General features: G+C 51.5%; 4 protein-coding genes across 4 annotated transcripts in view; 3 read left to right on the top strand and 1 right to left on the bottom strand.

Moving 5' to 3' along the window:
* The window catches only part of SLC25A44 (solute carrier family 25 member 44), a 34,488-nt gene extending 21,886 nt beyond the window's left edge, over positions 1-12,602 (top strand). The window contains exons 4-5 of the transcript XR_009449951.1: positions 7,100-7,311; positions 11,779-12,602. The gene's annotated coding sequence lies outside the window, so the exon portion shown is untranslated. The remainder of the gene's footprint in view (positions 1-7,099; positions 7,312-11,778) is intronic.
* On the top strand, positions 25-19,157 carry PMF1 (polyamine modulated factor 1). Its single transcript, XM_059675574.1, has 5 exons — positions 25-315; positions 14,556-14,661; positions 16,000-16,100; positions 17,751-17,946; positions 18,276-19,157. The coding sequence occupies exons 1-5, from the start codon at positions 155-157 to the stop codon at positions 18,327-18,329; spliced, it is 618 nt and encodes a 205-aa protein (XP_059531557.1). The 5' UTR covers positions 25-154; the 3' UTR covers positions 18,330-19,157.
* Positions 19,158-19,328: 171 nt separating this feature from the next.
* Positions 19,329-21,454, top strand: BGLAP (bone gamma-carboxyglutamate protein). Its single transcript, XM_059675576.1, has 4 exons — positions 19,329-20,552; positions 20,771-20,809; positions 20,999-21,068; positions 21,168-21,454. The coding sequence occupies exons 1-4, from the start codon at positions 20,492-20,494 to the stop codon at positions 21,301-21,303; spliced, it is 306 nt and encodes a 101-aa protein (XP_059531559.1). The 5' UTR covers positions 19,329-20,491; the 3' UTR covers positions 21,304-21,454.
* Positions 21,455-21,875: 421 nt separating this feature from the next.
* On the bottom strand, positions 21,876-26,201 carry PAQR6 (progestin and adipoQ receptor family member 6). Its single transcript, XM_059675572.1, has 9 exons — positions 25,850-26,201; positions 25,273-25,390; positions 24,688-24,762; positions 24,171-24,298; positions 23,833-24,038; positions 23,574-23,700; positions 23,153-23,249; positions 22,824-22,974; positions 21,876-22,462 (listed from the first exon to the last, which is right to left on the bottom strand). The coding sequence occupies exons 3-9, from the start codon at positions 24,736-24,738 to the stop codon at positions 22,188-22,190; spliced, it is 1,035 nt and encodes a 344-aa protein (XP_059531555.1). The 5' UTR covers positions 24,739-24,762; positions 25,273-25,390; positions 25,850-26,201; the 3' UTR covers positions 21,876-22,187.
* Positions 26,202-26,561: the final 360 nt, after the last annotated feature.

The following is a 26,561-nucleotide window of genomic DNA, read 5'->3' as shown; positions in this document are numbered from 1 at the left end:
GCCTCCTCCAGCAGTTCCCCCTCCCCCCGTGGGCGACTCGGTGACGGACATTCCGCTGCTTCCAATCGGACGCGCCCAATGCCGGGAGCGGCCAATCGGGGGCTCCGGTGGGCGGGACATCCTGGCCCGTTAGATTTGGCGGTTCCATTTTAAGATGGCCGAAGCTAGCAACGCCAGTGTTGGCAGCGGCTGTGAGGAAAAAGGGCGGGAGGGGTCGTCCCCCGAACCCGTGTCCCCTGACACTACCATTTCGAGGATGAAGCTTCTCGACACGACAGTAGATACTTTCCTCCAGAAGCTGGTCGCCGCTGGGAGGTAAGGTGAAGGAAGTGGGGTGAGGGCAAATCTCAATAGGTTGGCGGGTGAGAGGAAAGAGGAGCGAGTTTGGGCCGCCAGAACGTGAATCCCGCGAGACCAGCTCGGGCAAAGGCAAACGGCAGTCACGTGGGCCCGGGTGGGAGGCGTGTGGACCGGCGGTCCGAGCGGGCGGTGGCTCCGCGCCTCCAGCCGGTCTGGTTTGGACCAAAACTTCAGGTGGCGGAGGGGAAAGATACCGGCTCCGGAACCAGAACCAAGACCTGACCGCTCTGTGCCTCCGTCTCTCATCAGTGAAAGGACGACAGTAGGACCTTTCTCAGCGGGTAGTTTTGAGAATTAAGTACACGAAAGGCGCTTAGGTAGTGCCTGCCACATATAAAGCATTAGCACTGTATTATTACGGGACTGATACCACCTTCACTGGGTGGTTGTGTTACCATAGAAACTTTTTTCCTGTCTGATTTTTATTTTCCACGAACAGTACTGTAACGTTGTTGGACACTGAAGCGTTTTGCCCGGGATCCCGCCGCTCAGCCTGTTGATGAAACGCTGTTATTACTGGAGGCGGCTCGAGAAAGCCCGCTCTCGGTCCGGCCGAGGCCCCACACCTGAGCTCTGGCCCTGGCAGGTGTGATGCGGTCGCTTGGGCGGCCTCCCCTGCAGGGAAGGGCTTGTGGGTTTGATTCCCGGTGAGGACGGGCAGGAGGCAGCGGATCTAACCCTAACCCTTCCCCTTTCTCTCTCAAAATCCATTTTAAAATCTTCGGCAACCAGGGCATGTGCCCCGACCAGGAATTGAACCGCGACCTCCTGGTTCATAGGTCGACTCAACCACTGACCACCGGCCGGCCCCTGAGAAATGTCTGAGTGCCTCTTCTGCCAGGCGTTGTGTCCGGTGCTGGGGAAGCAGACAGGGCCCCCTATTGGAGCTTACATTCAGTGGGTAGAGACACTCGGGAAACAACAATCACAGCTGGGTCAGGTAATGAACAGGTGAGGGGATAGGAGCAGCTTCGGGGGAAAGAAACACACGAGCTAGGCTGGTTAGGGGCGCCCGCTCTGAGGAAGTGACATTAAACGGAAACTTGAACAGTGAGAGAGAGAACTAGAGAAAGTGCATGGGCAAAGGGTACAGCTTGTGCAAAGGCCCCAAGGTAGTCAGGGCGTTCTGGGAACTGGCAGAGGCCTGCTTGGCTACAACATCATGGTCAGAGGGGGATTAAAATCAGAAGGCTGGACAGACAGGTGACATCCTTATCACCTAGGGCAGAGGTCCTCAAACTTTTTAGACAGGGGGCCAGTTCACTGTCCCTCAGACATTCCACACATGCGCACTGCGGGCCCCAGACGAGTTGGCTGCTAAGCAGGACAGGCAGCCAGCAAAAACACCCGACGGGGCCGCATAAATGTTTTCGGCAGGCTGTGGCCCGCGGGCGGTAGTTTGAGGACCCCTGATCTAGGGTCTAATTTCAGTAGTATTGAATTTGATAAAATAATTATTTTTATGGGCCATTTATGACACACCATTATATGTGCAGGCAAGATCCCTCCTTTGATTGATTTTCCCCTACTCATTTTTGTCCTCTTCCCTCCCCATAGGCCCTGCTTTCTTTTCTCTTGCCTGTATGCCCTCCATTTATTCATGTACAAATATTTATCAACCACCTACAATGTCCCAGGCTCTGTTCTAAAAGCTGGAGATATAACAGTGATCAAGACAGGACAGTTGTTGCTCTCATGGAATAGACATTCTAGTGCCGTAAAGAAAAATAATCAGGGTAAAGGAATAGAAGTGGGGAAAGAGGTCTGTGTTAGTGTGAGTGCAGTGAAGTGACATTTGATTTGTTTTCTTGTACAATATGTTGTTTTGTGTGTATATGTTTTAAGTTTATATGAATGATAATTGTGCTACATATCTTTTCATTTAACACCTTTTTTTCACTGCAAGGTTTATTTGGTGTTTTATTTATTTTAAAATATATTTCTTTATTGCTTTCAGAGAGGAAGGGAGGAGAGAGATAGAAACATCAATGATGAGAGAGAATCATTGATTGGCTGCCTCCTGCACACTCCCTACTGGGGATCGAGCCCGCAACCCAGGCATGTGCCTTTGGCCGGAATTGAACCTGGGACCCTTCAGTCCGCAGGCTGACGTTTTATCCACTGAGCCAAGCTGGCTAGGGCTATTTGGTGTTTTAGTTGGTGTGAACTTGCATAGTTGGCTGCATTCATTTGTAGACTCTCTTTATATTAAATGGCAGTGGACACTATTCTGATACGTATAATATACAAAATAATATCTTTTAGAATTATTATGCACAAGACATGCAATACTGGATTTATACATTAGATCCCAGGATGTGCTTGATTAGAGAAAAAAAGTTGGAGTAGGCATGTTGGGTAAAAGGAACCACAAATTATATAACACATAGTAAACACACATCTAATTTGAAGGGCACTGTGGGGTCAACACCATTTAAAAAATTATTTATTTAAAAAAATATATTGTTGAAAGTATTACATATGTCCCCCTTTTTCCCCTATTGGCCCTCTCCAGCCTGCCCCTGCCCCTCACCCCAGGCCTTCACCATTCTGTTATCTGTGTCCATGGGTTGTGCATATATGCATACAATGTCTTTGGTTGATCACTCCCACCCACCCACCTTCCCCCACCTTTCCTCCAAGATTTTACACTCTGTTCCATGCTTCCATGTCTCTGGATCAACTCTGTTCATCAGTTATTTTGTTAATTAGATTCCACATATGAGTGAGATCATGTGATACTTGTCTTTCTCTGACTGACTTATTTCACTTAGCCTGATACTCTCCAGGTCCCTCCATGCTGTCTCAAAGAGTAACAGATTCTTCTTTTTTACTGTTGCATAGTATTCTATGGTATAAATGTACTATAGCTTTTTTATCCACTCATCTACTGATGGGCACTTGGGCTGTTTCCAGATCTTAGCTATTGTAAATTGTGCTGCATGAACATAGGGGTGCATGCATTCTTTCTGATGGTGTTTTGGGTTTCTTAGGATATAGTCCTAGAAGTGGGATCACTGGGTCAAATGGCAATTCCATATTTAATTTTTTCAGGAAGCTCCATACTGTTTTCCATAATGGCTACACCAGTCTACATTCCCACCAGCAGTCAACACCATTTTTTAAAATGATCTAACCATGTCCTGTAAGTGCATATGGTTCAGAGCTTTTCAGTGCTGCTTGTCATTCCATGATAAGCATCCAGTTCTTATTTGTTGCTTCTTATGGACACTTTGCCTCGAACTCCTGCCTCCACAAATTATACCAGGGTGAATGTCCTTGTACATATCCTCATGGAGCAGTGCTAGCATTTCTGAGGTCTATAATGGAGGGGAATCACTGGGTCGAAGGATTTACACCCACCTGTGTTTTGTCAAATTGCTTTCCAGAAATGTTGTTCCTATCTCCTACATCCTCACCATCACTGGGTATCCACCATTCTAACATTTGCTATTCTGAAACTGTGAAAGAGATATTTTATTATTGTTTGAATCTGCATGTCATTTATTTCCTCATAGGTTTGGGCCTTTCCTCATATAATTGTTAGTCATTTTGGCTTCTCTTCTGCGAACTGCTTTTTTATTTTTCCAGAACCCTTTTTTTATTTTTTAATTGGGGTTTTTTATCTTGTTTTTCTGGAGTTCCTGGTATAATATAGAAGTCAATCTCTTGCCCTGGCCGGTTTGGCTCAATGGATAGAGCATCGACCTGGAAACTAAAGGGTCCGGGTTCGATTCTGGTCAAGGGCACTCAGTTGCAGGCTCCTCCCCAGCCCGGGCTGTGGTCAGGGCACGTGCAGGAGACAACCAGTCCATGTGTTTCTCTCTGTCTTTCCCTCTCCCACTGTCTTCTAAAAATGAATGAAAAAACATTCTCCGGTGAGGATTAAAAAAAAAAATCTATCGTCAGTTTTAAACTGAAGAAGGAAATATTTTTTCTGTCTGTTAGGTACTACCTTTTAATGTCCTTTGAGGAATAGAAATCTTTAATCAAATAAAAAGCCCCACAGATTATAGTTTGTACTTTATCCAGGAGGATGAAGCAGAAAGAGAAATGCAGTAATCCCGGGTGACCCCTCACAAGCTGTATGGATCCTCATGACTCCTTTCTCAGCCTCCAAACTAACTCAGCATCCCTCAAACAGTCATAATAAATTAAGTTTTGATTAATCTGTTTTTTAAACCCTTAATTTTCATGTGATTACATTTCCCCTCTTAGGGTTTTGTGTTTTTGGAGTCTTGTTTAGAGGTTATACTCACACCTAGGTCACAAAGATAATCTCCAATGTTTTCTTCTGTTACCCATCTTATCATTTTACTCTCTACTTAAGATCTTTAATCTGTCTGGATTAAGGTGTAGGGTGGTGGTCTCAGCCAGTCTCGTTTTTCTAGTTTTCCCAATCATTGTCAACTGAACAGTTTATCCGTCCCCACTGCTCTATGGAGCTCCCTTTGCCTAATGTGCTCCTGGGTCTCCTCCGCACCACTGAGCTAGCTACTCACTGCTTATCGCGGGGCCTGTCACAGACACTCAATAGTAGTTTTGGAATAAATGAAGATTCCCAAATCACATCTCTCTCCTGAGCTTCAGATCTCTGTCTCCAATAGTTTAATACTAGAAACCTCCACATGGTGTCCTACAGAACCAATCAAGCTCAGTGCGATGGAAGCAGGATTTGTCCTCCCTCTGTGGCCTCTAACTTAGTTGAAAATACCACTGTCTACCCATTCTCTAGGCCAGAGGTTTGGGAGTTCTCATTGACCCCTCCTTCCTTTTCACTTCCAGTCAACCACGAAGCCCTATTGGTTCCCGCCTCTCTCCTCAATCTCCTTTCCATCCTGTGCCAGTGCTTTAGTTCATACCCTCATCATCTCACTGGATTGCTGTACCAGCCTCCACATAGGCCTTCCAGCCTCAGTCCTGCCCCCTCCCTCAAGTCTACAGCTCATATTTGAGCAGGTCTTTCTGCTTAAAATGTTTAATTGGTTCAGGGTTGCTTCCAGAATCATATGTAAGCTCCTTAGCTCAGCATACAAGACCATTCACTCCTCGGCTCCTCCCATCTCTCCAGCTGTGGTCAGGGCGATGGGCATACGACACATGCACACTTGCATGCACTGCACACACACATGCACATAAGCTTTTCTGCATTGAGTGCTGCCGCTATCCCCATCCGTGCCACCTGCTTCTTCCACTTACAGCTTTTCCTTCCTAGAACATCCTTCTCCTCTTTGGTTAAATAGAACTTACTCATGGCTGGTTCCCACATAGAAAGGGCTCAATATATGACATGTATGACTATAGACTTTTAAGATATATGCAAATACTTGACCCTCTCCCAAGTCATTAAAAGTCCTCAATCTCTAAGAACCAGTACTTATACCCAGAAGTCTCCCCATAATAAAAGCGAATTTATTCTCATCAGTGATCCAAAGAGATATTTTAAACCCTGGATTGACTTTCTCCACAACTTAGTCTTTTTTTGTTGTTTTTGTTAATCCTCACTCGAGGATATTTTTTCCCATTGATTTTTAGAGAGGGAAAAGGGGGGGGAACATCCAAGTGCCCAGACAGGGGCCAGCGATTGAACCTGAAACCCAGGTGCATGCCCTTGACTGGGAATAAAACCTACAACCCTTAGGTGTGTAGGCTGATGCTCTAACCATTGAGCACACCAGCCAGGGCAACGGCATATATTTCATGAAAATATTAGCTTGACTAGAAGGGCAATTTATATGATGCACCCTAGAGTGACTGGAAGATGACTGACCTCGCTGGGCTCTCAGTTCCCACAGACCCTGCCCTTGCCGTCTTAATCAGTAAGGCATCTTAATAGGGCATCTTCTTTTCATTGGACCTGTTGGGGCAAAGATTTCTGCAGCTGTCCTCTCTCAGACTTAAGAACATAGAAATGTGGCCCTACTGAAGCTTATGATTTGTGACCTCTGCCTTGTCCTCCAAAAATGAGGGTTTCTTTTCTGTCCTCACAGACTCCCAGACCTTCTGAGAAACAGCCATTCCTGTTTAGCTAAAGCCAGCAGATGAGGCTATTCCCTTTCTACGTTTCGTTATAAATCAGGACCCTCCAAAAGAGGTTGTTGGTTTGGGGTGGTATTGGTGGGGCCCTGGTTGAAGACCAGTTAGCACTTCAGAAGAAAGCTGGGTCTGCTACAGGTACCATTGGCACCCCAGTAGCTGTGCCACATGTGGTGTCAGTCCATGGGGCTGAGAGGAGAGGTGATTGACAGTTCTTATGTTCTTAGATGCCAGACTGTGACCAGTGCCTGTCCTGGTCCAGAATTCCAGCCTGGGATGTGCTGTGCACTGTGTGATTTTTGCATAATAAATTGATTAAAGCTCATGTCTGACAGCAAGGAAAAAGCTAACCGCATTTGTACATGAACTGGTAGACTTTCGTTTTTTTAAATTTAAATTCTTTATTGTTTAAAGTATTACATAGGTCTCCTTTTTCCCTCATTGACCTCTCCCTGGCCGCTCCCACCCCCCGGCACATGCCCTCACCCCCCTACTGTCTGTCCACTGGTTATGCTTATATGCATGCATACAAGTCCTTGGTCGATCTCTCACCACCACCACCCCCACACCCCAATTGGTAGTTTTAAACTAGTGGCAGAGATTATTGGTTTTCACAGGAAACAGTTCTTCACAGGAAAAAGTGGTTAAATATATAAATTATTCTAAGTATATGTCTCAGAAATATCTTTCTTTGAATGTGCAGATGATGCGTGCTGTAAGTGATTCGTTTCTGAAGTGGGTATGACTCATCAGACTGTGGTTTTCGGCTTCAGCTCCATCATGCCGATTCTGTTCTTCATGTTTCCAGTCTACCTCTCTCTACTCCCACTGCGTCTGCTTTGCTGAGTTTGCCATCACTGTCACTGGTGCCTCTTGAATCCATCCTCACACAGCAGTCTGAGGGAGCTTTCTAAAGTACGCACCTGAAGTTCCATCTGTACTTAGAACCCTTTTCTAGCTCCTTCCGTCATGATACAGTCCAGACTGTGTCTGGCCCTTCCCTGCTTACCTCACCAGCCTGCAGGCTGTGTGCCATGGAGGCAAAGGGCACCTGGTCCAGAGCCAGATGGCTCCACCACGTCCCAGCTGCATGACCTTGGGCAAGCTTCTCTGCCTCAGCTTTCTCTTCTGAAAATGGGATGATGATAATAGAACCTGTCTCATAGTTACTGTGAGGTTTAAATTGGTTGCTCCAGCCCTGGCAGGTGTGGCTCATTTGGTTGAGCGTCGTCCTGTGCACTGAAAGGTTACCAGTTTGATTCTGGTCTGGTCAGGGCACATGCCCAGGTTGTGGGCTTGATCTCGTCGGGGTGCATGTTGGGGGGTGGGGAGTGCATGCACATTGATGCCTCTCCCTTTTCTCTATCAATATAAACAAAATTTTAAAGGGAAAAATTATTTTAAAAATAAATTAGTTACTCTTTGTAGAGTCCTTAGAATAATGCCTAGCTCTAGCCAGTGCTCAATAACTATTTCCTGTTTGTACATCTTCACACATGGGCGTGGGCATGCCCACTACTCTTTAGCTACACAGCCTGGGCTGCTATGTCTCCTGAAATTGGTAGAGTTGCCTTGTGTAGTAGGGCCACTGGCTCAGCTTTCCCAGTCACCTGAGCCTGGTCTTGGGCCTTTTATTGATAGGTTTGGGGCATGCTGTCACCAGCTACAGCTTGTTGGAGAGATGTTAGCAGTCTGAGGCTTGAGCTAGGACAGGCCATTCATATGGAAAAGCTGCTGCAAACAACTGAGTGGGGCTGGAAATTGGATGGGGCGTGGTCTCAGGGAATCACCAGGGCAGGCAAACTGTGTTCCAGGCTTATGGAGACTCAGATATGGCTGCCAGTCAGCCCTGCAACATGGGCAGTCCCGGCACAGGAATAATGACCCCGTGTCCCTCAAAGCTGCCCGGTGCTGGGAGTCCAAGTAAGTGCTATGTTTGTGCACTGGCCCTTTAAATGGAACACCTGGGTCTCCAGAGGCCTCGAATCACTCAGCCACAATCCCCGTAGTTGTGGGGACTTTGCTTCCCAGCTCTGGAAACCTGAGCTTGGGGTCTGGTGTGGAGCTGGGACCCTTGCTCCTCTTGGACGGCCTCTGCAGAGACATCTCCCTGCTGACGTGGGGGTCGGACTAGCCTGCTCTGTGCCTCACCCTTCCCACCAGCCTCAAGGAGCTTTCTTTACTTCTAGTTGTAGGACTTCCACTCAACCAGCTTTCAGGCGGTTCTGAATGATGGTCGGTCTGTATTTCCGTTGTAATTCTGTTATTGACACCAGAGAGGTGTTAGCGGACAAGACAGCCTCCTGAGCCAGTGGGAGCAGGCTGTCCCCAGCCTTGATCCTTGTCTTCTCATATAAATGAGTTTATAGGAGAGACCTTGACTGTGTTGTGAAAAGCCAGCTTATTAAAGCATGCATCTTTATTGAAAAAAGGAGAAGCAAAGCAAGCAAATACATGTGTCTGACTTAAGCACAGATGGGCCCTCAGCTCACTGAAGAGCAAGTTGGATGGGGGTCTGAGGCGCTTTATACCCTCCTGCCTGCAGGCTCAGAATTCCTCTGCTGACTATTTCGGTAGATGAATTCTCAGCCCACCCCCCCTCTTTTTTATTTATTTATTTATTTATTTATTTATTTACTTACTTACTTACTTACTTATTTACTTACTTACTTACTAACTTACTTACTTACTTACTGTGTTGTGGCCTTCCCAGAATTCATGAAAAGCACCTGGCAATTTTATCTTACCAAGCCTTGAGACTGCTGGCTTCTCTGCTTAGAGAGTAAAATGGCCCTTTTTTTCCTTCCTCTTTCCCCTTGCCTTTCTGCATTCTCTCATTAGGGGAGGTGTTTCCATTTGCTCTGTGTCCTCAGCTGGGGAAGATAATGGCTTGTTAGCTGCAAACTGCCCACACTGTTTGGCTTTGTTTTAACTTTCCTGTCTCAGTTTCTCTATTTCTCCTGCTCTGAAATCCTGAAACAATTTTGATGTGGTTATGGGAGGCAGTGAGTACAGGCGTTTACCTATGCCACCATCTTGGTTCCCAAAAGACATATTTTTTTTTAAATATATTTTATTGATTTTTACAGAGAGGAAGGGAGAGGGATAGAGAATTAGAAACATCGATGAGAGAGAAACATCGATCAGCTGCCTCCTGCACACCCCACACTGGGGATGTGCCCGCAACCAAGGTACATGCCCTTGACTGGAATCGAACCTGGGACCTTTCAGTCCGCAGGCCGACGCTCTATCCACTGAGCCAAACCAGTCAGGGCCCAAAAGACATTTTTAAATACAGTCTTCATCATAAATCACTGACCTCTTATTTTCATCAAGGGACATTTGTTGGTTTTTTCCCCTTTTTCTTTCTCAGCCCTGGGGCTGCCTACTGTACACAGGATGAGGAAGGGGAGAGGGAAAAAGAAGAGAAACATTAAATGAAAAGAGCAGCAGTGCAGGGGGTGGAGAGTATGAATTTCTGTCACAAGGATCCCTTCTATCCTCTGAGCTTGACTCGCCAGTCCCTCCCTGCCCTCTGGTGGACAGTCTGTGAAATAGGCCTTCAGTTGGGCAACAAGCAAGTTAACGATGGGAAGGAAGTGCAAGCCAGGGCTCCCCGAGCATAGACTGCAGGAGCGCATGTTTACCTGTGCGCCTCTCATCTTCCTGTTCCTGCACAGTCTATCTGCATGTTAACTGACATGGACAAATCACCAGGGCTTGATTCTGGGCTTAAATATTTTGAAGTCAATTTTTAAAAGTTAAACTTATGTGAAAACTCAATTTATGGTGAGTTTTTAAAAAATGCAGTAAATGGCCCTGACCAGTTTGGCTCAGTGGATAGAGCGTCGGCCTGCAGACTGAAGGGTCCCAGGTTCGACTCCAGTCAAGGGCATGTACCTTGGTTGCGGGCACATCCCCAGTAGGAGGTGTGCAGGAGGCAGCTGATCGATGTTTCTAACTCTCTATCCCTCTCCCTTCCTCTCTGTAAAAAAATAAATAAAATATATTTTAAAAACAAAACAAAAAACTCCTTAAAAAATGCAGTAAATGAAATGCTGACAAGGTGAGTTAAAAAACAGACGTGTCTCAAATATTACATAAGTATTTAAGAGAAAAAATAAGAAATGTTAAAATCAGTTAATATAGTCATTTCTGTTTTGAAATATGGTAAATACCGGTTAAGTTACCTTCATTGATGATAAATGTAGCACTTTTAGGGGGGCCACAGTTTAACCTTTTCTCTCTAGTGGGGGCCAGTCTGTTCTTCCTGCAGCGGGTTGGTTTCTGCACATACGGTTGTAATCAGGTTGTATTTTACTAAGCACTTGTCCTCTGCAGGGGAGGAGACTTCTCAACTCTGGGAAGTAGAGTCATTATGTTCTTCACTTCCAAGGAGAGGAGAGGGCGTGAGGACTGTTCTTTTGAGACTAATAGTAATTGTAGCTAATGTGGAGCATTTCGGTGTGCTGTGAACTGTGCTACTTATATATGTAACTATTCAATCCTCACGGTAATTTTATGAGGTATAGACACAGTTATTATCCCCACTTGACAGGGAAGGAACTGAGGCTTGTAGAGGTAAATAAGGTGTCGGAGAGCACTCAGCTGGTGAGTGGTAGAGGAAGGATTTGAAACCAGGCAGCCTGTCTTCAGAGCCAGTGCACTTACCCAGCACATAGCTGGGTGGCCCTTGTGTACCTTCGGGAGGCCAAGGCTGGGAGACCATTCCAGCAGGGGGCAAAGAGGGGCTTGGCAGAGAGGACTCTGGGGATGCTGCTGTGGGAGAGTTCTTCAACCCAAGCCTTGGTGTCCTGGGGTTCGGGTGGGGGTGGGGGCGGGGAGGGATTGCCAGGGTGGGAGTGGGATCAGTCTGGGGCCAGGCAGCTGCTGGGTCTTGTATGCTACTACCTATCCAACACTGTTCTGGGCACCCTGGAGATCCCCAAGTATATTTTTTCAGGAAGTTCGTACCAGCATTCAAATCATTCCCAAGTGTGAGCTGGCTCTCAAAACAGGAATTGCTGTGGGGGATGGGAGGAGGGGAAACTGAATGAAGGTGGTCAAAATGTACAAGCTTCCCATCAAGATAAGTAAGTTCAAGGAATCTAATGTACCACATGATGACGTTGGTTAACACAGCTAAATGGTGTATTTGAAAGCTGTTAAGAGCAGATCCTGTTCTAGCCGGTTTGGCTCAGTTTATAGAGCATCAGCCCTCGAACTGAAGGGTCACGGGTTTGATTCTGATCAAGGGCACATACCTTGGTTGCAGGCTCAATCTCCAGCGCTAGTTGGGGCTCGTGCAGGAGGCAACTAATCATTGTGACTCTCTCACATCAATGTTTCTCTGTCTTCCCCCCTTCCTTCCACTCTCTCTAGAAATCCATGGAAAAAATACCCTCAGGTGAGGATTAACAAAACAAAGAGTAAATCCTAAGAGTTCACACCACAAGTTTTTACTTTATTTTTTTTTTTTTTGTATCAACAAAAGATGAAAGGTGTTAACTGTGTTGTTTCATAATGCATGTAAGTCAGATCATTATTCCGTATATTATACAGTACTGTATGTCAATTATATCTTAAAGCTGAAAAAAAAAAGAATCCTTTTCCTCCTGTACTTACTGACATTGGCCTCTAATTTGTCTGCCTTCCTCTTCATGTTTGCAGTGTCTATTCCCCATCTTATATGAATGCACACCTTCCTGGGGTCCTTCACTTTCACTGAATTCTCAGACCCCATGAGCACACAGGAAGAGTTCATGAGCAGCACTGGTGGGCAGAATGTGCCTCATCCCTGCTCTGGGCCCTCTCCCCTGCCAGCTGCTGGAACCAAGGAGAGATGTGTCCAGCTCAAACCCTCTGCCTATCGAGTGGGCTGGGAGGAACAAGATCTCCCATGTCCAAGCCAAACCCATTTCAAGCCACAATTACCTGGTTTCGATTCCAGCCCCACTTGGTCAGACATGTGTCTCTCCACATTCCTTCATGTGGCCACAGACTGCGTGGCGAGTAGGGCCAGCAGCAAAACAACAAGATGTCACCCAGGCTGTGTGGCTCAGTTGGAACACTGTCCTGTACACCAAAAGGCTGCAGGTTCGATTCCCTGTCAGGGTACTAACTCAGGTTGTAGGTTTGGTCCCAAGTTGGGGCATGTATGGGAGGTAACCAATCAACCAATCGATGTTTCTCTCTCCCTCCCTCTCGCTCTAAAAAAATCAATTAACAAAAACACAAGATGTCTGGGATTCTGCTGAGGGTTGAAAGGACACCCATCATCTGTTCTTTGTATTGTCCTTTTGTTACCCAGGTTTAGCCTCCAAGGTGTACGAACATCAAATGTGTACCGCCAGAAAGGTAAGAGATTCGTCACCCTTACCAAGAGGTGGACTATTGGATGCTTACAACCAGCTCTCAAAATAAAACCCTGGATTTCAGTGTTTGTCAGTCTCTGAGGTGTAAATACTCCTAAAGGTGCATCCTGTACATCCCCTACCAGGGCCGGGAATCAAGCCTGCAATCGAGATACATGCCCTTGACTGGAATGGAACCCAGGATCCTTCACAGTCCATGGGCAGACTCTCTATCCACTGAGCCAAACGGGCTAGGGCACCCCCGCAACTTAAAGATGATTCCCATGATATACTCTCTCAGCCCTGGGATCCCAGAGGCACTCTCTACAAGCGGTCATCACCACATTCCCGTGTGGGTTTCTGTGTTTGCTGCCATCTCTCCATTGGAAGCTCCAGGGGCCACACCACCCAGTGCCTGGTGGGGGACCAGCACATAGGGGCACTCAGTGAATGTTTTGTAGAAGGGAAGGGCCTGGGAGTAGGGAGAAGGGAGAGAAGACAGCCAAGAGAGTTCATTTAACTTATTTGATTTCTTTGTACAAGAGGAATAGGCACTGGAACTATACTGGGCACCTTTTGATACAAAGGATGTATCAGTGAGGTGCTCTCAGTGGCCAGTGACAGAGACCTGACTTTAAATGGCTTGAACAATAAGAGAAATCCATTACCTCACCAACAAGAAGCTCCAAGATAGGGCGGCTCCAGGTTGGTGTTTAGAGACCCCAGTTCTTCCTCTTTCTGCTCTGCCTTCTTCGGGATAAACTCTGCCCCCACAGCTGCTGAGAGCTGCAGGCATCACCAGGATATAGCCATGTCCTTCAGGAAAGGCACCCGCTCCTTCCTGTGTTGTTCTCTATAGGAATAAGGAAAGTTCTCAGAGGCCACATGCCCTGCCCTAACCCAGCCCTGAAAGGGGACTGGAATGACCAAGGTTCTCCGTGTGGTGCCCAGACCAGCAGGATAAGCATCACTTGGGAGCTTGTTAGAAATTGGCAGGGGAGGGCAACGATCTGAGTGGTTTTTTAAAAAATTGATTTGAGCAAGACAGGGGGAGAGAGAATCATTGATTTGTTGCACCCACTCAGTTATGCACTCACTGATTCTTTTTTAAAAATCAGTTAATGCCATAACCGGTTTGGCTCAGTGGATAGAGCATTGGCCTGTGGACTGAAAGGTCCTGGATTCAATTCCGGTCAAAGGCATGTAACTTGGTTGCGGGCACATCCCCAGTGGGAGGTGTGCAGGAGGCAGCTGATCGATGTTTCTAACTCTCTATCCCTTTCCCTTCCTCTCTGTAAAAAAACCAATAAAATATATTTTTTTAAAAAATCCGTTAATATAGTCATTTGTTTCAAAACTTGGTAAATACCATTTAAAAAACGATTTTCATTGATGATAAATGTAGCCTAAAATTTTAGAGAGGGAGGGAAACACCAATGTGAGAGCTTTATCGATCAGTTGCCTCTTGTACGCAACCTGACTGTGGGTTTAACCCACAACCTGCGTATATGCCCTGACCAGAATCAATGCACAGGATGACACTCCAACTGAGCCACACTGGGCAGGGCCAGTTGATTCTTGTATGTGCCCTGACAAGAGATCAAGCCTGCAACCTTGGTGTATCAGGATGACACTCTCTAACCAACTGAGTGACCCAGTCAGGGCCTGCGATCTGAATTTTAAAAAGCCCTCCTGGTGATCTGATGCTTAGTAAAGTTTAAAAAACAAGGGGTGCCCAGGCAAAAGCCGACGACTGATGACTGGTGTCTGACCCTCCCCACCTTTGCCTTCTCTCTTTTCCACCAGCTACCAGAGGTTCACTGACTGTTATAAGCGCTTCTACCAGTTGCAACCTGAGATGACTCAGCGAATCTATGACAAGTTTCTAACACAGTTGCAGGCATCCATCAGGGTGAGTGACAAGAAGCCCAGCAGCTACTGTTTGTTGGCTTGGGTCCTGCCTCCAGACTCTCGCCTCCTGGAGGCAGGGACCCCCCCTCCACTGTCCTCACTCCCTACAGCAGTGGTTCTCAACCTTCCTAATGCCGCGACCCTTTAATACAGTTCATGTTGTGGTGACCCTCAATTTTTTTGTTACAAATTGAACATAATTAAAGCATAGTGATTAATCACAAAAACAATATGTAATTATATATGTGTTTTCCGATGGTCTTAGGCGACCCCTGTGAAAGGGTCGTTCGACCCCCAAAGGGGTCGCAACCCAAAGGTTGAGAACCATTGCCCTACAGTGTCCTTCGTGCTGCCAGGCTGCAGTGGCAGTTTCCCTCCCTTCACACAGTGCGGGTATCTTAAATGCCCCGCCTGTCATTGTCCTGTATTATAATTGTGTTTATATGCTGTCTGCCCACTAGACCTGTGAGTTCAGTGAGAGCATGTCTGGGTCTTATTCTTTGTTTCCCAGCACCTGGTGCAGTGCCTGGCACAGAGGCAGCATCTAACAAATTGTTGGAACTGCATACTAGAGGGAACACAAAGGACAGAATCCCATTCGTTATCTCTCTAGAGCAGGGGTGGGCAAACTTTTTGACTCGAGGGCCACAATGGGTTCTTAAACTGGACCAGAGGGCTGGAACAAAAGCATGGATGGAGTGTTTGTGTGAACTAATATAAATTCAAAGTAAACATCATTACATAAAAGGGTACGGTCTTTTTTTTTTTTTTAGTTTTATTCATTTCAAATGGGCCGTAGTTTGCCCACGGCTGCTCTAGAGCAACCTGTGGGTCGCGACCCCTTTGGAGGTCGAACGACCCTTTCACAGGGGTCGCCTAAGACCATCGGAAAACACATATATAATTACATATTGTTTTTGTGATTAATCACTGTGCTTTAATTATGTTCAATTTGTAACAATGAAATTGGAGGTCACCACAACATGAGGAACTGTATTAAAGGGTCGCGGCATTAGGAAGGTTGAGAACCACTGCTCTAGAGAATGAACCGGTCCTGTGGTTTAGAGAGAAACATTGATTTGTTTTTCCACTTACTTATATTTTGCATTTATCAACCACAACCTTGGTGTATCAGGATAATGTATAACCAACTGACCTATCCGGCCAGAGCCTATCTTTATTTCCTTAATGTAAAAGTCACATGTAGAAAAACTAGAATGTTTGTGTAAAGAAACAACAGAATTTAGCCCAAATCTTACTAAATGCAGTTAGCAGTTTAGCATATTCCTACTATAAGCTTGTCTAGTATCATTATAGCTCTTTCTTCCTTTCTCTTTAGGAGGAAATCTCCGAAATCAAAGCAGAGGGAAACCTGGAAGCTGTCCTGACGGCCTTGGATACAATTGTGGAAGAAGGCAAAGACCGGAAGGAGCCAGCCTGGTGAGGACCGCGGGAGGGCTCGCAGAGAAAGGGGCAGCACTTCAGCATCTTGAAGGAGCTTTTTTATTGTTCTTAATCCTCATCCGAGGATATTTTTTCCATTGATTTTTTACAGAGAGGAAGGAAGAATTAGAAACATCAATAAGAGAAATATCGATCAGCTGCCTTCTTCACACACCCTACTGGGGATGTGCCCGTAACCAAGGTACATGCCCTTGACCAGAATCAAACCTGGGACCCTTCAGTCCACAGGCCGACGCTGTACCCACTGAGCCAAACCGGTTGGGGCTCCATTGATTTTGAGAGAGAATGGGGAGGGAGGGAGAGGGAGAGAAACATTGATGTGAGAGAGACAATGATTGATTGCCTCCCGCACGCACTGGAATCGAACCCATGACTCTTATGTGCCCGGGCTGACGCTTAGCCATTGAGCAACATCAGCCAGGGCTTGAGGGAGCTTTTATGATGGACCCATAGGTATGAGACTCTGGGCTCACAAGAGAGGACCCTGTGACAGGGACAGGTGGAGAGGACAGACACCAAACAAGAACCCCCATCAGTGAAAAGTATAGCCCCCTCTGGGGAAGAGTCCAAGGGCAAGTACATGCTGTCCAGGGGTTTGAGGCGGCTGAGGGAAACCTTCCTGGGAGCTCCTTCGGAGTCTTTCTAGCCGTGAGAGAGAGGATGGGGGAGTGGAGGAGGCAGAGTTATAGGTTTGGAATCTCTTCATTTGTTCATTCAACCAACTTTAGGGAACATGGACTGTACACCCAGTAGGTGCCAGAGAGTCCACAATGAACAGGACACGAAAGACCTGGTTCTCCTGGAGCTGACATCTCAGTGGGCAGCCCTGCTGCCTGGTGTCCTGTGCAGGATAGAGAAGAGGGCCTGGGACAAGGAGTGGAGAGTTGAGGCCACTAAGAGCAGGATGGCCTGAGCGCCTGCCTCCCTCCACCTCTCCGGCCTGAATAGGATTCCTAGTCCAAGGAAGTAAATATCCTTTTTGTGCTTTCCAATTGTGTTTATGCTTTGTGATCTTAGTACTTAAAAGAAGGAAGTTTTATAACTGAAAAGGAAATTTAAAAAGAATCTATAGTGGCTTCCACCCCAGTGCCTATCAGAACTGACCTATCTCCTCATTCTGGGCATCCAGAACCCCCTATAATCTTCCCTTGTTATCGAATACCAGGGCCTCTCCAGATCTGGGCCCATTCTCAGGCAGCCAGTACATCTGGGAGGACTCCTCCTGCCACTACCATCCCCACATCTCCAGCTCAGTCTAGAGTGGGTGCACCATCAGGGCACATGGTCAGCAGCACAGAGGCAAAGGCTGAAAAGTCACCTCTGGCTCTGGAGTGTTCGAGATGGGGGACTGTATGTGGGCAAGAGGAGAGTGTGGGATACTGCTGGGAAGGCTAAGATACAGGGTGTGAGAAGGGGGAGGTAGATTCCTGGGCAAAGCTGAGGGACAGGTTAGCGTTCTATCAGGAGTAGCCATGCGACTGGGTCTTAGAAGGTGGGAACCCAGAAGAGACCTTAAAAGCCAGTCCACTTTGAGATGGGAGGTGGGAACATCACTGATTAGAGCTAAAGTAGAGCCCTCATCCCACGTCCTCCGCCTTCTTACGCTGTGCTCCTGCCACTCTCCAGGCGCCCTAGTGGGATCCCAGAGAAAGACCTGCGCAGCACCATGGTGCCCTACTTCCTACAGCAGCGCGATGCCCTGCGGCGCCGGGTGCAGAGACAGGAGGCTGAGAATAGGCAGCTAGCAGATGCCGTCCTGGCCGGGCGCAGGCAGGTGGAAGAGCTGCAGCTGCAGGGCCAGGCTCAGTGGCAGGCTTGGCAGGTAAGTGCTTTGGCCCTGCCCTCAGGCACCTGTTCCCCTGCTGCAGCAGAGAAAACAGACCTAGAGATCAGAAGGTGTGGGGACACTTTGGGGCCCTTATTGGAGATGGACTCTGCTCTGGGGAGGCCCAGTCTAGGTGGCCAAAGCACCAGCCTGACATAAATGCCTGCTGAGTGTCAGGGGGAGGGAACTCCTTACACTGCGGGGCCCTGACATGAGCTACAGACCCACATCATCCTGGGGGAGCCCAGGCCTGAAGGCAAGAACAGTCGATGGAAAGGATTTGGATGTTTTCCTCTCCCAATTTCCTTCTCTCCCATTGATGGCAGGCTCTACACAGAGGACAGAAGGACCTGGTGGCCATGCTGAGGGAGCCTGAGTAAGGGGAGATGGCTGGCCCAGGAGCAGAGGTGGTCAAGAGCCCTGTACAGCTGCAGTGTTGCCTAGTCCCTGAGCAGTGACGGACTTCGCTGGGGGCCGAGGTGTGAGCAGTCCCCACGGCCACCGTGCCTTGGGGAGCCCTCAAGTCACACACTACCTTCCGATTCCTCCGCTTCCTTCTAACTTGAGGATTCTTGGCCAGATCCATGCCGGCCGTCGCCCCCCCCCCCCCCCCCACAAGCCTGCTACTTCCTTACCCCTCCCTAGGACCTGGCTTGGAAATCTGTTTTCAGTCTCCACTGATTGCCCCTTTGCTGGCCAGCTGAAGGCCCATGCCATGTTCCCTCCACATCCGTAAATAAACGTCCTCCCTGCACTGTAATCTGTGCGGTGCTTCCGCCGTCTGGGACACTTGTGGGCCAAGACCCCCTCCGGGGCTCCTGAGCTCTGACCCCTGGAGGCCTCAGCTGGACTTCACCGAGAGCCTCCAGTCTCAGGTGGGTTGGCAGGGGGGCGTCTGACCTTCACGTGCAGAGGGGCAGTGAAGCTCCTTATCCCAGAACCGGGACCCTGGTTCCTTGAGGCCAGGACAAGCTTTCATGGTGTCACTGACCAACCCAGTCCACTCTCCCTAGGTTTGGGTTAATTCTGACAAAGGAACAGGTGCCGCAGGCGGGCCAGAGCACTCACCGTGGGCCTCAGCACTTGGGTCTGGTAGGAGCAGGTGGCCCTCCGAACAGCTGGACGCACAGTCCTCGTGTCTCAGGCTTCGCCCTCCCAGGGCCCACAGAGCATCAGGAGGGGCTCAGCGAGGCAAGATGGGAGCCTCCTCCAAACCAGGGGGCAAGAAGGGGCCTCACCCTAACTCTCTGGAGAGGCTTGGACAGTGATGCCGAACCTATGACACGCGTGTCAGAGGTGACATGCAAACTCATGTTTTTGGTTGATTTTTCTTTGTTAAATGGCATTTAAATATATAAAATATCAAAAATATGTTTGTTTTACTATGGTTGCAAATATCAAAAAGTTTCTATATGTGACAGGGCACCAGAGTTAAGTTAGGGTTTTTCAAAATGCTGACACGCCGAGCTCAAAAGGTTCGCCATCACTGGCCTAGGAGCACTGGGACACTCAGGAAGACATCAGGTGGCCTCTGCTTGCCACCCCTCAAATCAAGCACATGGCTCTTCTCTCCACCTGGAGCTGCAGCATTCAACCATCCAGTTGCCCCCCCCCCCCCCATCCCCTTCTACTCAGCCATAGGCCTGGGGCGGGGGGGCGGGGGGCGGGCAGTGTGCTGTCAGGTGAGTGAGGTCACCCCCTGCCTCCAGGTTGGGCTGAGACAGAAGCAGAGCTCAGGGGTGGGATGGGGGTTTCATACGAGGAGCCTGCAAGGGCAGGAAGAGAAGCAGAGGGTCAGGAGCCCAGGGCTCTCCATCGCCCTGCTCCTCAAAGGCCCTGTGAGGGCACAGGGAAGGGGTCCTCACCTTCCACATGGACCCATCCTTAACCGCATGCCCAGCCCCTCCTGTGTTGGCTTTTGGCACCTGGCCCTGTGCTACCTGACCATTCTCCTGTCCTGACCCACAGGGCCTGGCTAGAGTCTAGCCACCCCCACACCAGGCCTGCCTTTGGCGTCTCGAAGGGTGAATGAGGCCATCACTGGGCACTCCCTCCCTGGGGTTTGGCTCCTGCCCACGGCTGACAGTGGAAATCACAATCATCGAGAGCTGTAGCCAGTTCTGCTCCGATCTATTTTGGGCCTCTGGGCCCCTTCCTCTCTGGGTCCCCCCACACCCTCCTGGCCTGTTTAGCTGAGGTTGGGTCTCCAAGAGAGAGTAGGGGCTAGGGGACCTCAGTGGCCCCCTTAGGGAGGGGCAGGGGGCATCCAGAGGCTGGCAGTCTCAGATTACCACCCACCCTCCTCCTCCGCTCCAGGGGCCTGCCCAGGCTGCCCTGGTTCCAACCACAACATCCTTTGGGGTTTGGCCTATAGATCTGGGGCGGATGACCCCAAATAGCCCTGGCAGAGTCCCCTGCGACCCGCCTGCCCGTCATCGGGCGGCCCACCCTGGCCTCCAGGGCAGGGCCCAGAGCATAAATGGTGCTGGAGGCTGGTGGGAACACCGGAGTCTGAGCAGACCAAAGCCACCTCAGAGACACCATGCGGGCCCGCATGCTCACCCTGCTGGCCCTGGCCGCACTCTGCCTCGCTAGCCAGACAGGTGAGTCCCCCACTCTGCCCAGCCAGTGAGGAGGGGAGCACGCACTCCTCACCCCTCCACCGGCAGTCCCTCTGGCTGTCTAACCCCCTCCTCCAGGAGGGCAGGCGCCATCCATCTGCCTGCCTCTGTCCTTGTGGAAGGAGAGGGGAGAGAGCAAACTGCCAGAGAGGCAGGGGAGGAGGGGGCTTAGGGGTAAACTGGGGTCCTTTCTTTTGCAGATGCAAAGCCCAGTGGTGCAGAGTCTGACAGAGGAGCAGGTAGGAGGCAGGCCTGATAGGGGCTTTGTGCCACATCACCCAGCTGCCCAGCAGTCCCTCACCCTGGCCCCCTCAGTCCCATTTTCCCCCTCCTACTGGCTCCTCTCTGGCTGTTAAGAAGGCCAGCCTGCTCCCCATCTTATCCCCCCAAACTCTCAGCCACCTGATCCCTGCCCCTCTGCTCCACAGCCTTTGTGTCCAAGCAGGAGGGCAGTGAGGTGGTGAAGAGACTGCGGCGCTACCTGGATCCCGGGCTGGGGTGAGAAAAAGAGTCTGGGAGGACAAGGAGGGCCCTGGTGACGTGGGAGTGGAGGGGGCAGTTGGTATGGAGGCTGATGCCACTGTGTTGGGCTGTCAGAGCCCCAGCCCCAGCCCCCTACCCAGATCCCCTGGAGCCCAAGAGGGAGGTGTGTGAGCTCAACCCGGATTGCGACGAACTGGCTGACCACATCGGCTTCCAAGAGGCCTACCGGCGCTTCTACGGCATAGCCTAGACTAGAGCCTGCAGCCCTGCAGCCCTGCCGGCGGCCCCTGCTCTGGCTCCTCTCCAGAACCCCTTCCCCTGCCCTTGCCCTGACCTCCCTGCCCTACAAGTGTGGGGTCACCACCTGCCCAGCTGCGCCAGAATAAACTCCAGAAGAGGAATTGGTGGCGTCTGACTTTATCTATGAGGGCGGGGGAGGTGCTGGGAGGGTGGGGAGAGGCAGGGGTGTTTCACCTCCTTCAGTCCCAAAAAGTGCTTCCCAGTCAGTTGACTTTATTTATTTGTGTCTGCCTCATTCCAGAAGCACTGAAGTTGGCTTCCTAAAGTCGAACTAGGGTTCCCCCTCTGGCCCAGCCCCCTCCCCACCACCCCAACCCAGTGCACCATCCCTGACCCACCCACAGACCAGACGCCCCGAGCTGAACGTCTTGAGTACACGACTGACCAGAACAGACTCGTCACCACAGGCCAAGGGCTGCCAGCGGACAGCACTGCCTGGTTTGGGGGGTGAGGGCAAGAGTGGGCCTCCTGACCTGGTGAACAGCATTCAGGGTAGGCCTAGGTTAGTCATGTTAGTTCTTCCTTGGGCTAAGCAGAGACTTCCAGGAGCACCAGAAATGGGACTAGATGGCCCCAACACCTCCCCATCCCAGCCTCTGCCCGGGAAGGGGAGGCTCTCCAGCCTAGACACACGCACCTCCCCTCTCAGACCCTCAGCACTTCCCCAGCCCCATCAAGAGCTCGCTCACTGACCCTCCTGCTCTCTGCCAGCCCCACCGGCTCCTCTCCTCTGCCTTTTCTCCTTTGCACTCTCTCAGTCACTTCTGCTTCCCGGCTCCGATGTGCCCCACACCCTTTCAGGTCTGGGTCTGGGCTCCCCCCAGCAACAAGGCCTTACTGTTGTTTGGCATTAGTACCCCCCTCGGGCGGACCACCCTGCAGCAGGGGGCATGTACTAGGGGCCCGAAATAGGGAGGCTGTGAAGGCAGCAATGATGAGCAGGTTCCCCGCCACTGCCAAGCCCAGCGTGGCCACTGTGCCTGCCAGGCCCAGGGGGGTGGCCTGTGTGGCCAGCCAGGCTTGGCGAGACTCCATATCAGCCAGCACCGCTTCCAGCTGGAAGTGGGTGCCCAGCACTGCACAGACGTGGAAGAGCTGGTGGCTGTGGCCTGCGGGGAAGGTAGGCAGGTCAGGGCACATACCCATTCCCAGGGCTGCCCCAGCTCACCCTCTGACCCATGGCAGGTCACCCCATCACCTGGGCCTGCTACTACCCTAAACTGAGGAATAGGAAACCTGACTCCAAGAGTTCCTGGAAGGAGTGAATGAGCAGATATGCATAAAACACGATCCCCAGCATACATGCGACTAGTTTTGCTTCTATCGGGGAAGCGGGGGGGTGGGCCTGGACTCCGAGGACCCTCCAGTGCACTGTCTCCTGGCTGCATACACCATTTCCTCAGCTCAATCTCTGGGTTCTGGGAAGCTGTCTCCCTGGCCCTTTCCTCACCAGGCTGGGCCTGCTCTCACCAATGTAGTCAAAGCGTCCCGGTGCCAGTCGCTCAGGCAGGTGAGAGGCGAAGAGAAAACCAGTGAGCAGCGCGCACAACAGGTGGTAGCCATGATTGGTGCTTAGCGCCTCTTGCCCACAGCTGTGGCCCCTGCCCCAGCACAGTCCCAGCTGGCAAAGGAAAAGCAGGGCTGAGCAGGAGGGATTGGAGAGTGGACCCACATGTGTCTAGAATCTAGGGGGGGGGGGGGGCAGAGCCAGGCTGGGTGCTGGGCCTGGAGGGGAGGACTGGAAGGGGCACTGAGAGGACAGGAAAACGGGCCTGACCAGGAGCCCTAAGCCCCCTTACCCGATAGAAGAGTGGGAGGTTGTCAAACAGGAAGGGGTAGGCGAAAGCGCCCGTGCGGAGGATCTTACTGAGCCCAGGGCTTTCCAGCTCACGGAACCTGGGAGGCAGGAGGGAAAGGCTGGTCACCATCCTGGGGCTAGGGTGGGAGTCAGAGGGGCAGGAGGCTCTGACCAAGATGGAATGTCAATGCAGCTTAGTGATACATGACCCCTCTGTAAATGACCACATCTGTGAAATGGGTGGGTGGGAGGATAAAGGAAACGGCAGGTATGGTGCTAGCGCACAGGCTCCGACACAGCAATTCTCAATCAATGGTCCCGTAGCTCTTAATGATGTTCAAGAGTGATCCCAGGTGTGAGTGTGCCTGCGGCGCCCGGTCCTGTCCCTCCGCCTCCCGCTTCAACACTGGCCGAGAACCCACCGAGAGTAACAGGAGAGGCCGGTGCACAGGAAGGAATTGAGTGCGGCGGCGGGCACAAAGAGCTGGTGCAGGCGGCCGTGCAGCCAGGAGGCCGGCATGGAGTAGGCGGCGTAGGGGAAGGCGCAGCCTGGGGGACGCAGGGCAGGAGCTGAGGCCCGCAGGGCGTGCTCGGGCGGAATACTGCGCGCCACCTCACGCCCCGCACACACACACCCCAACTCTGTAGTCCCACCCCTGCCCCCGCCTCCCGCGGGCTCACCCAGGCTGTAGAGGCTGAGCGCGCCGTAGTCCAGGAAGTAGCAGATGTGCCGCGCGCGGGGCGACATGGAGCTGAAGGTGTGCGCACAGCACGACGCGAAAGGGTAGAGGCAGGTGGGCAACAGGAAGACGAGCAGCGGCCAGTGGTAGGGCTCCGCCCGGAAGCCAGGGCCTCCCGCGAGCACGAGCAGACGCCACAGGAAATACCTGCCGCGGCACGTGCTCAGGCGGCCGCGCAGTCCCTCAACTTCCGCCTTCCGCCTTCCGCCTTCCGCCTTCCGCCCACAGCCGCCCGAGCACCCTCCCCCTGAGCGCAGAGCCCGGGACAGCCGCCCTCACCAGGTGGGCAGGAAGTGAGTCCAGATGTTGACAGTCTCGTTGGTCATCTGGAAGGAGCTGAGGACACAGTCCAAGGCCGAGCTGGTGGGGCGGCGGTAGCCAGACACGATGCCGTCTTCCCAGAACACCTGGGTGGGGGGCGGGGTCACTATGCTGGACCCTCTCTCTCCAGGGGAGAGCTTGCAGGATTGAAGAGAAAGCGCTGGGGGTCACCATGACCCCAAAGCCAAGCTACATCTGACTTCCCTCTCATCACAGGTTCCAATACCCAGAAAGCAGATGAGACAGAAGAGCCGGAAAGGGGACAAGATAGGATGGGAGAGTCGCCGGGCACAGACAGGGTGCTCTGGGGGAGGGGACTCTAAACGAGCCTGCTCCTTAGAGAACAGGAGGGGTCTCCCGCTGGGATGGGCGGGGTAAGAGCTAGCTTGCAGGAGGGACGTCCCCCATCGCGGAGAGAGAACCTCAGTCCCAGCAGTCCCCTGGGGAGTAGGAGTTGGCCAGTGTAGCCCCTCACCCGGGGGACCTGGTGGACTTGAAGGAGTTGGGGTAGCTTGAGACTGAGCATGGTGGCCCGCACCTCCACGTTGACCTAGAGACAGAGGGTTGGGGGAGGAAATCAGGTATCTGCTCCGTCCACAGACTCCTTATCACCCAGGTCCAGGCTGGGCCTGGTCACTGAGTGCCAGGGTAGCTGGCCTCAAGCGGCTTCCTTCAGGCCAGGAGGCGGGCCCAGCTTCCCTGACCCCTCCCCATCCTAGCCTGGGGGCATTCATTTTCCCCTTAACCCCGCACAAAGTGGAGGGGCCTCCTCCCCAGCTGGAATACTGTCTCGGTAACCCCGGCCCTGGGTCCCATCCCCCAGCCCTCCAGTTCCATCTCAGGAGAAGCCTAACTCATGGAGGTCAGTGCAGAGGCCCCAAGCCACCCACCACCACCAAAAGCCCTCAGCCCAGTGTGCAGGCTGAGCACCCAGAATTCCTGGAGAGGCCAGATGCCAGGGCAGGGAATTAGGGGGATGCCTGGTTCTTCTCCGAGGACACTTGTGCCCCTGGACATTCAGGGTCTTTGTCCCCGAGCCCCCTGCCCCTCAGCCCCAGACCTGTGCAATGCCTCCGGGTGGCCGTGGCTCTGCTGCCCGCCGGCCTCAGGCCGCCTCTCCCAGGCACATTCCTTGGCACAATTGGTGGGGCTGGGCCAGCTAGGCGGATGGAACCACCCTAGGAGGAGGGAGAAGAGGACACTCCCCCCATCTCCCAGGGCCAAAACTTTCCAGCAACTCCACAACCTAACCCCGCCCCTCTTCCTGCCACCGGCCTCACACCACCAATCTGTCCCCCAACAGTGGGGCTCCCTGCCCCTGACCTAGGGACTGGGCTGGGTACAAGACACCTGGTCCCTAGTCCCTGCACCCTGGCTGAGCTTTACCATAGAGGCCTCAAAGGTATTCCTTGCCCAGGAGTAGGATGGGGGTGGCTGACCCATCCTGAGTGCTGCCCAGTGGCTGGGGGAGGGGTGGGAAAGCAGGATGCTGGCTGGGCTCTAGCTGCCCTAGGGGCCCTTCCTTTACCAGTGTTTAGAAGTCTATGTACAGAGAGTGCTGTAGCCTTGGAGATGAGGGAGGGGCGGGAGCTGGCCCTCATTTCCCAGAATGGTGACAGCCAGGTGAGCTTCCTTACCCAGAGCTTGACTGGAGCTCCTAAGCAGATGGGTCAGCAGGCCCGGGTGCTCCTGCCAGCCAGGCCAACGGGAGGGAGGAGAGTGGCAGGCCGGCAGGCCAGGGGATGGGAGACAAAGGAGCCAGAAAACAATCCCAGCCTTGTCCAGCCTCCGGGTGCAGCGCAGGGTGGCCCAACCCCATTAGCAGGCAGCTCACTGGGCCTTCAGCACACAGCCAACCCCTCCAGCCTGACGCAGACCCACTGCGATCAGGACTGGCCGGAACAGGCTGGAGCCCTAGCCAGGATGCAGCCAGTGTGGTGCAGGCTCCCAGATCTGGCTGCGCCACCATTCCAGTCCTCCCAGGAGCTGAAGGTGGGCGCTGCCACAGGCCGGGCAGAGAATCCCAAATCCTGGTCTTGGAATCAGAAACCACCTCTCACTCTACTTCATTGACTCTGAGCACCTGGTGCTGGGCCGACTCCAGAGCAAATGCCTTTAGCAAATGGTTCAACAAGGGATTTGCCAAGCTTACTCCCCAAAGACGCACTTAAGGTACCAGTCCTTGCAGAGGGACAGGGACTGAATCTGGCTTCAAGGTTCATCCCCTGCTCCCTTGAGGAAATCTCCCGATTCATAGGACCCAGCAAACGTGGCCTTCAAAATCCTATTTTCACCCATCACCCTTACAAAGGCACCAGCTGTTTACAGGATCAAGGAACTTGACAATGT

This window comes from Myotis daubentonii, chromosome 18, assembly GCF_963259705.1.
Source record: "Myotis daubentonii chromosome 18, mMyoDau2.1, whole genome shotgun sequence".
In the NCBI taxonomy this organism is placed as follows: Eukaryota; Metazoa; Chordata; class Mammalia; order Chiroptera; family Vespertilionidae; genus Myotis; species Myotis daubentonii.
The sequence above is the reverse complement of the archived record's forward strand: the minus strand, read 5'-3'. Positions and strand labels throughout refer to the sequence as shown.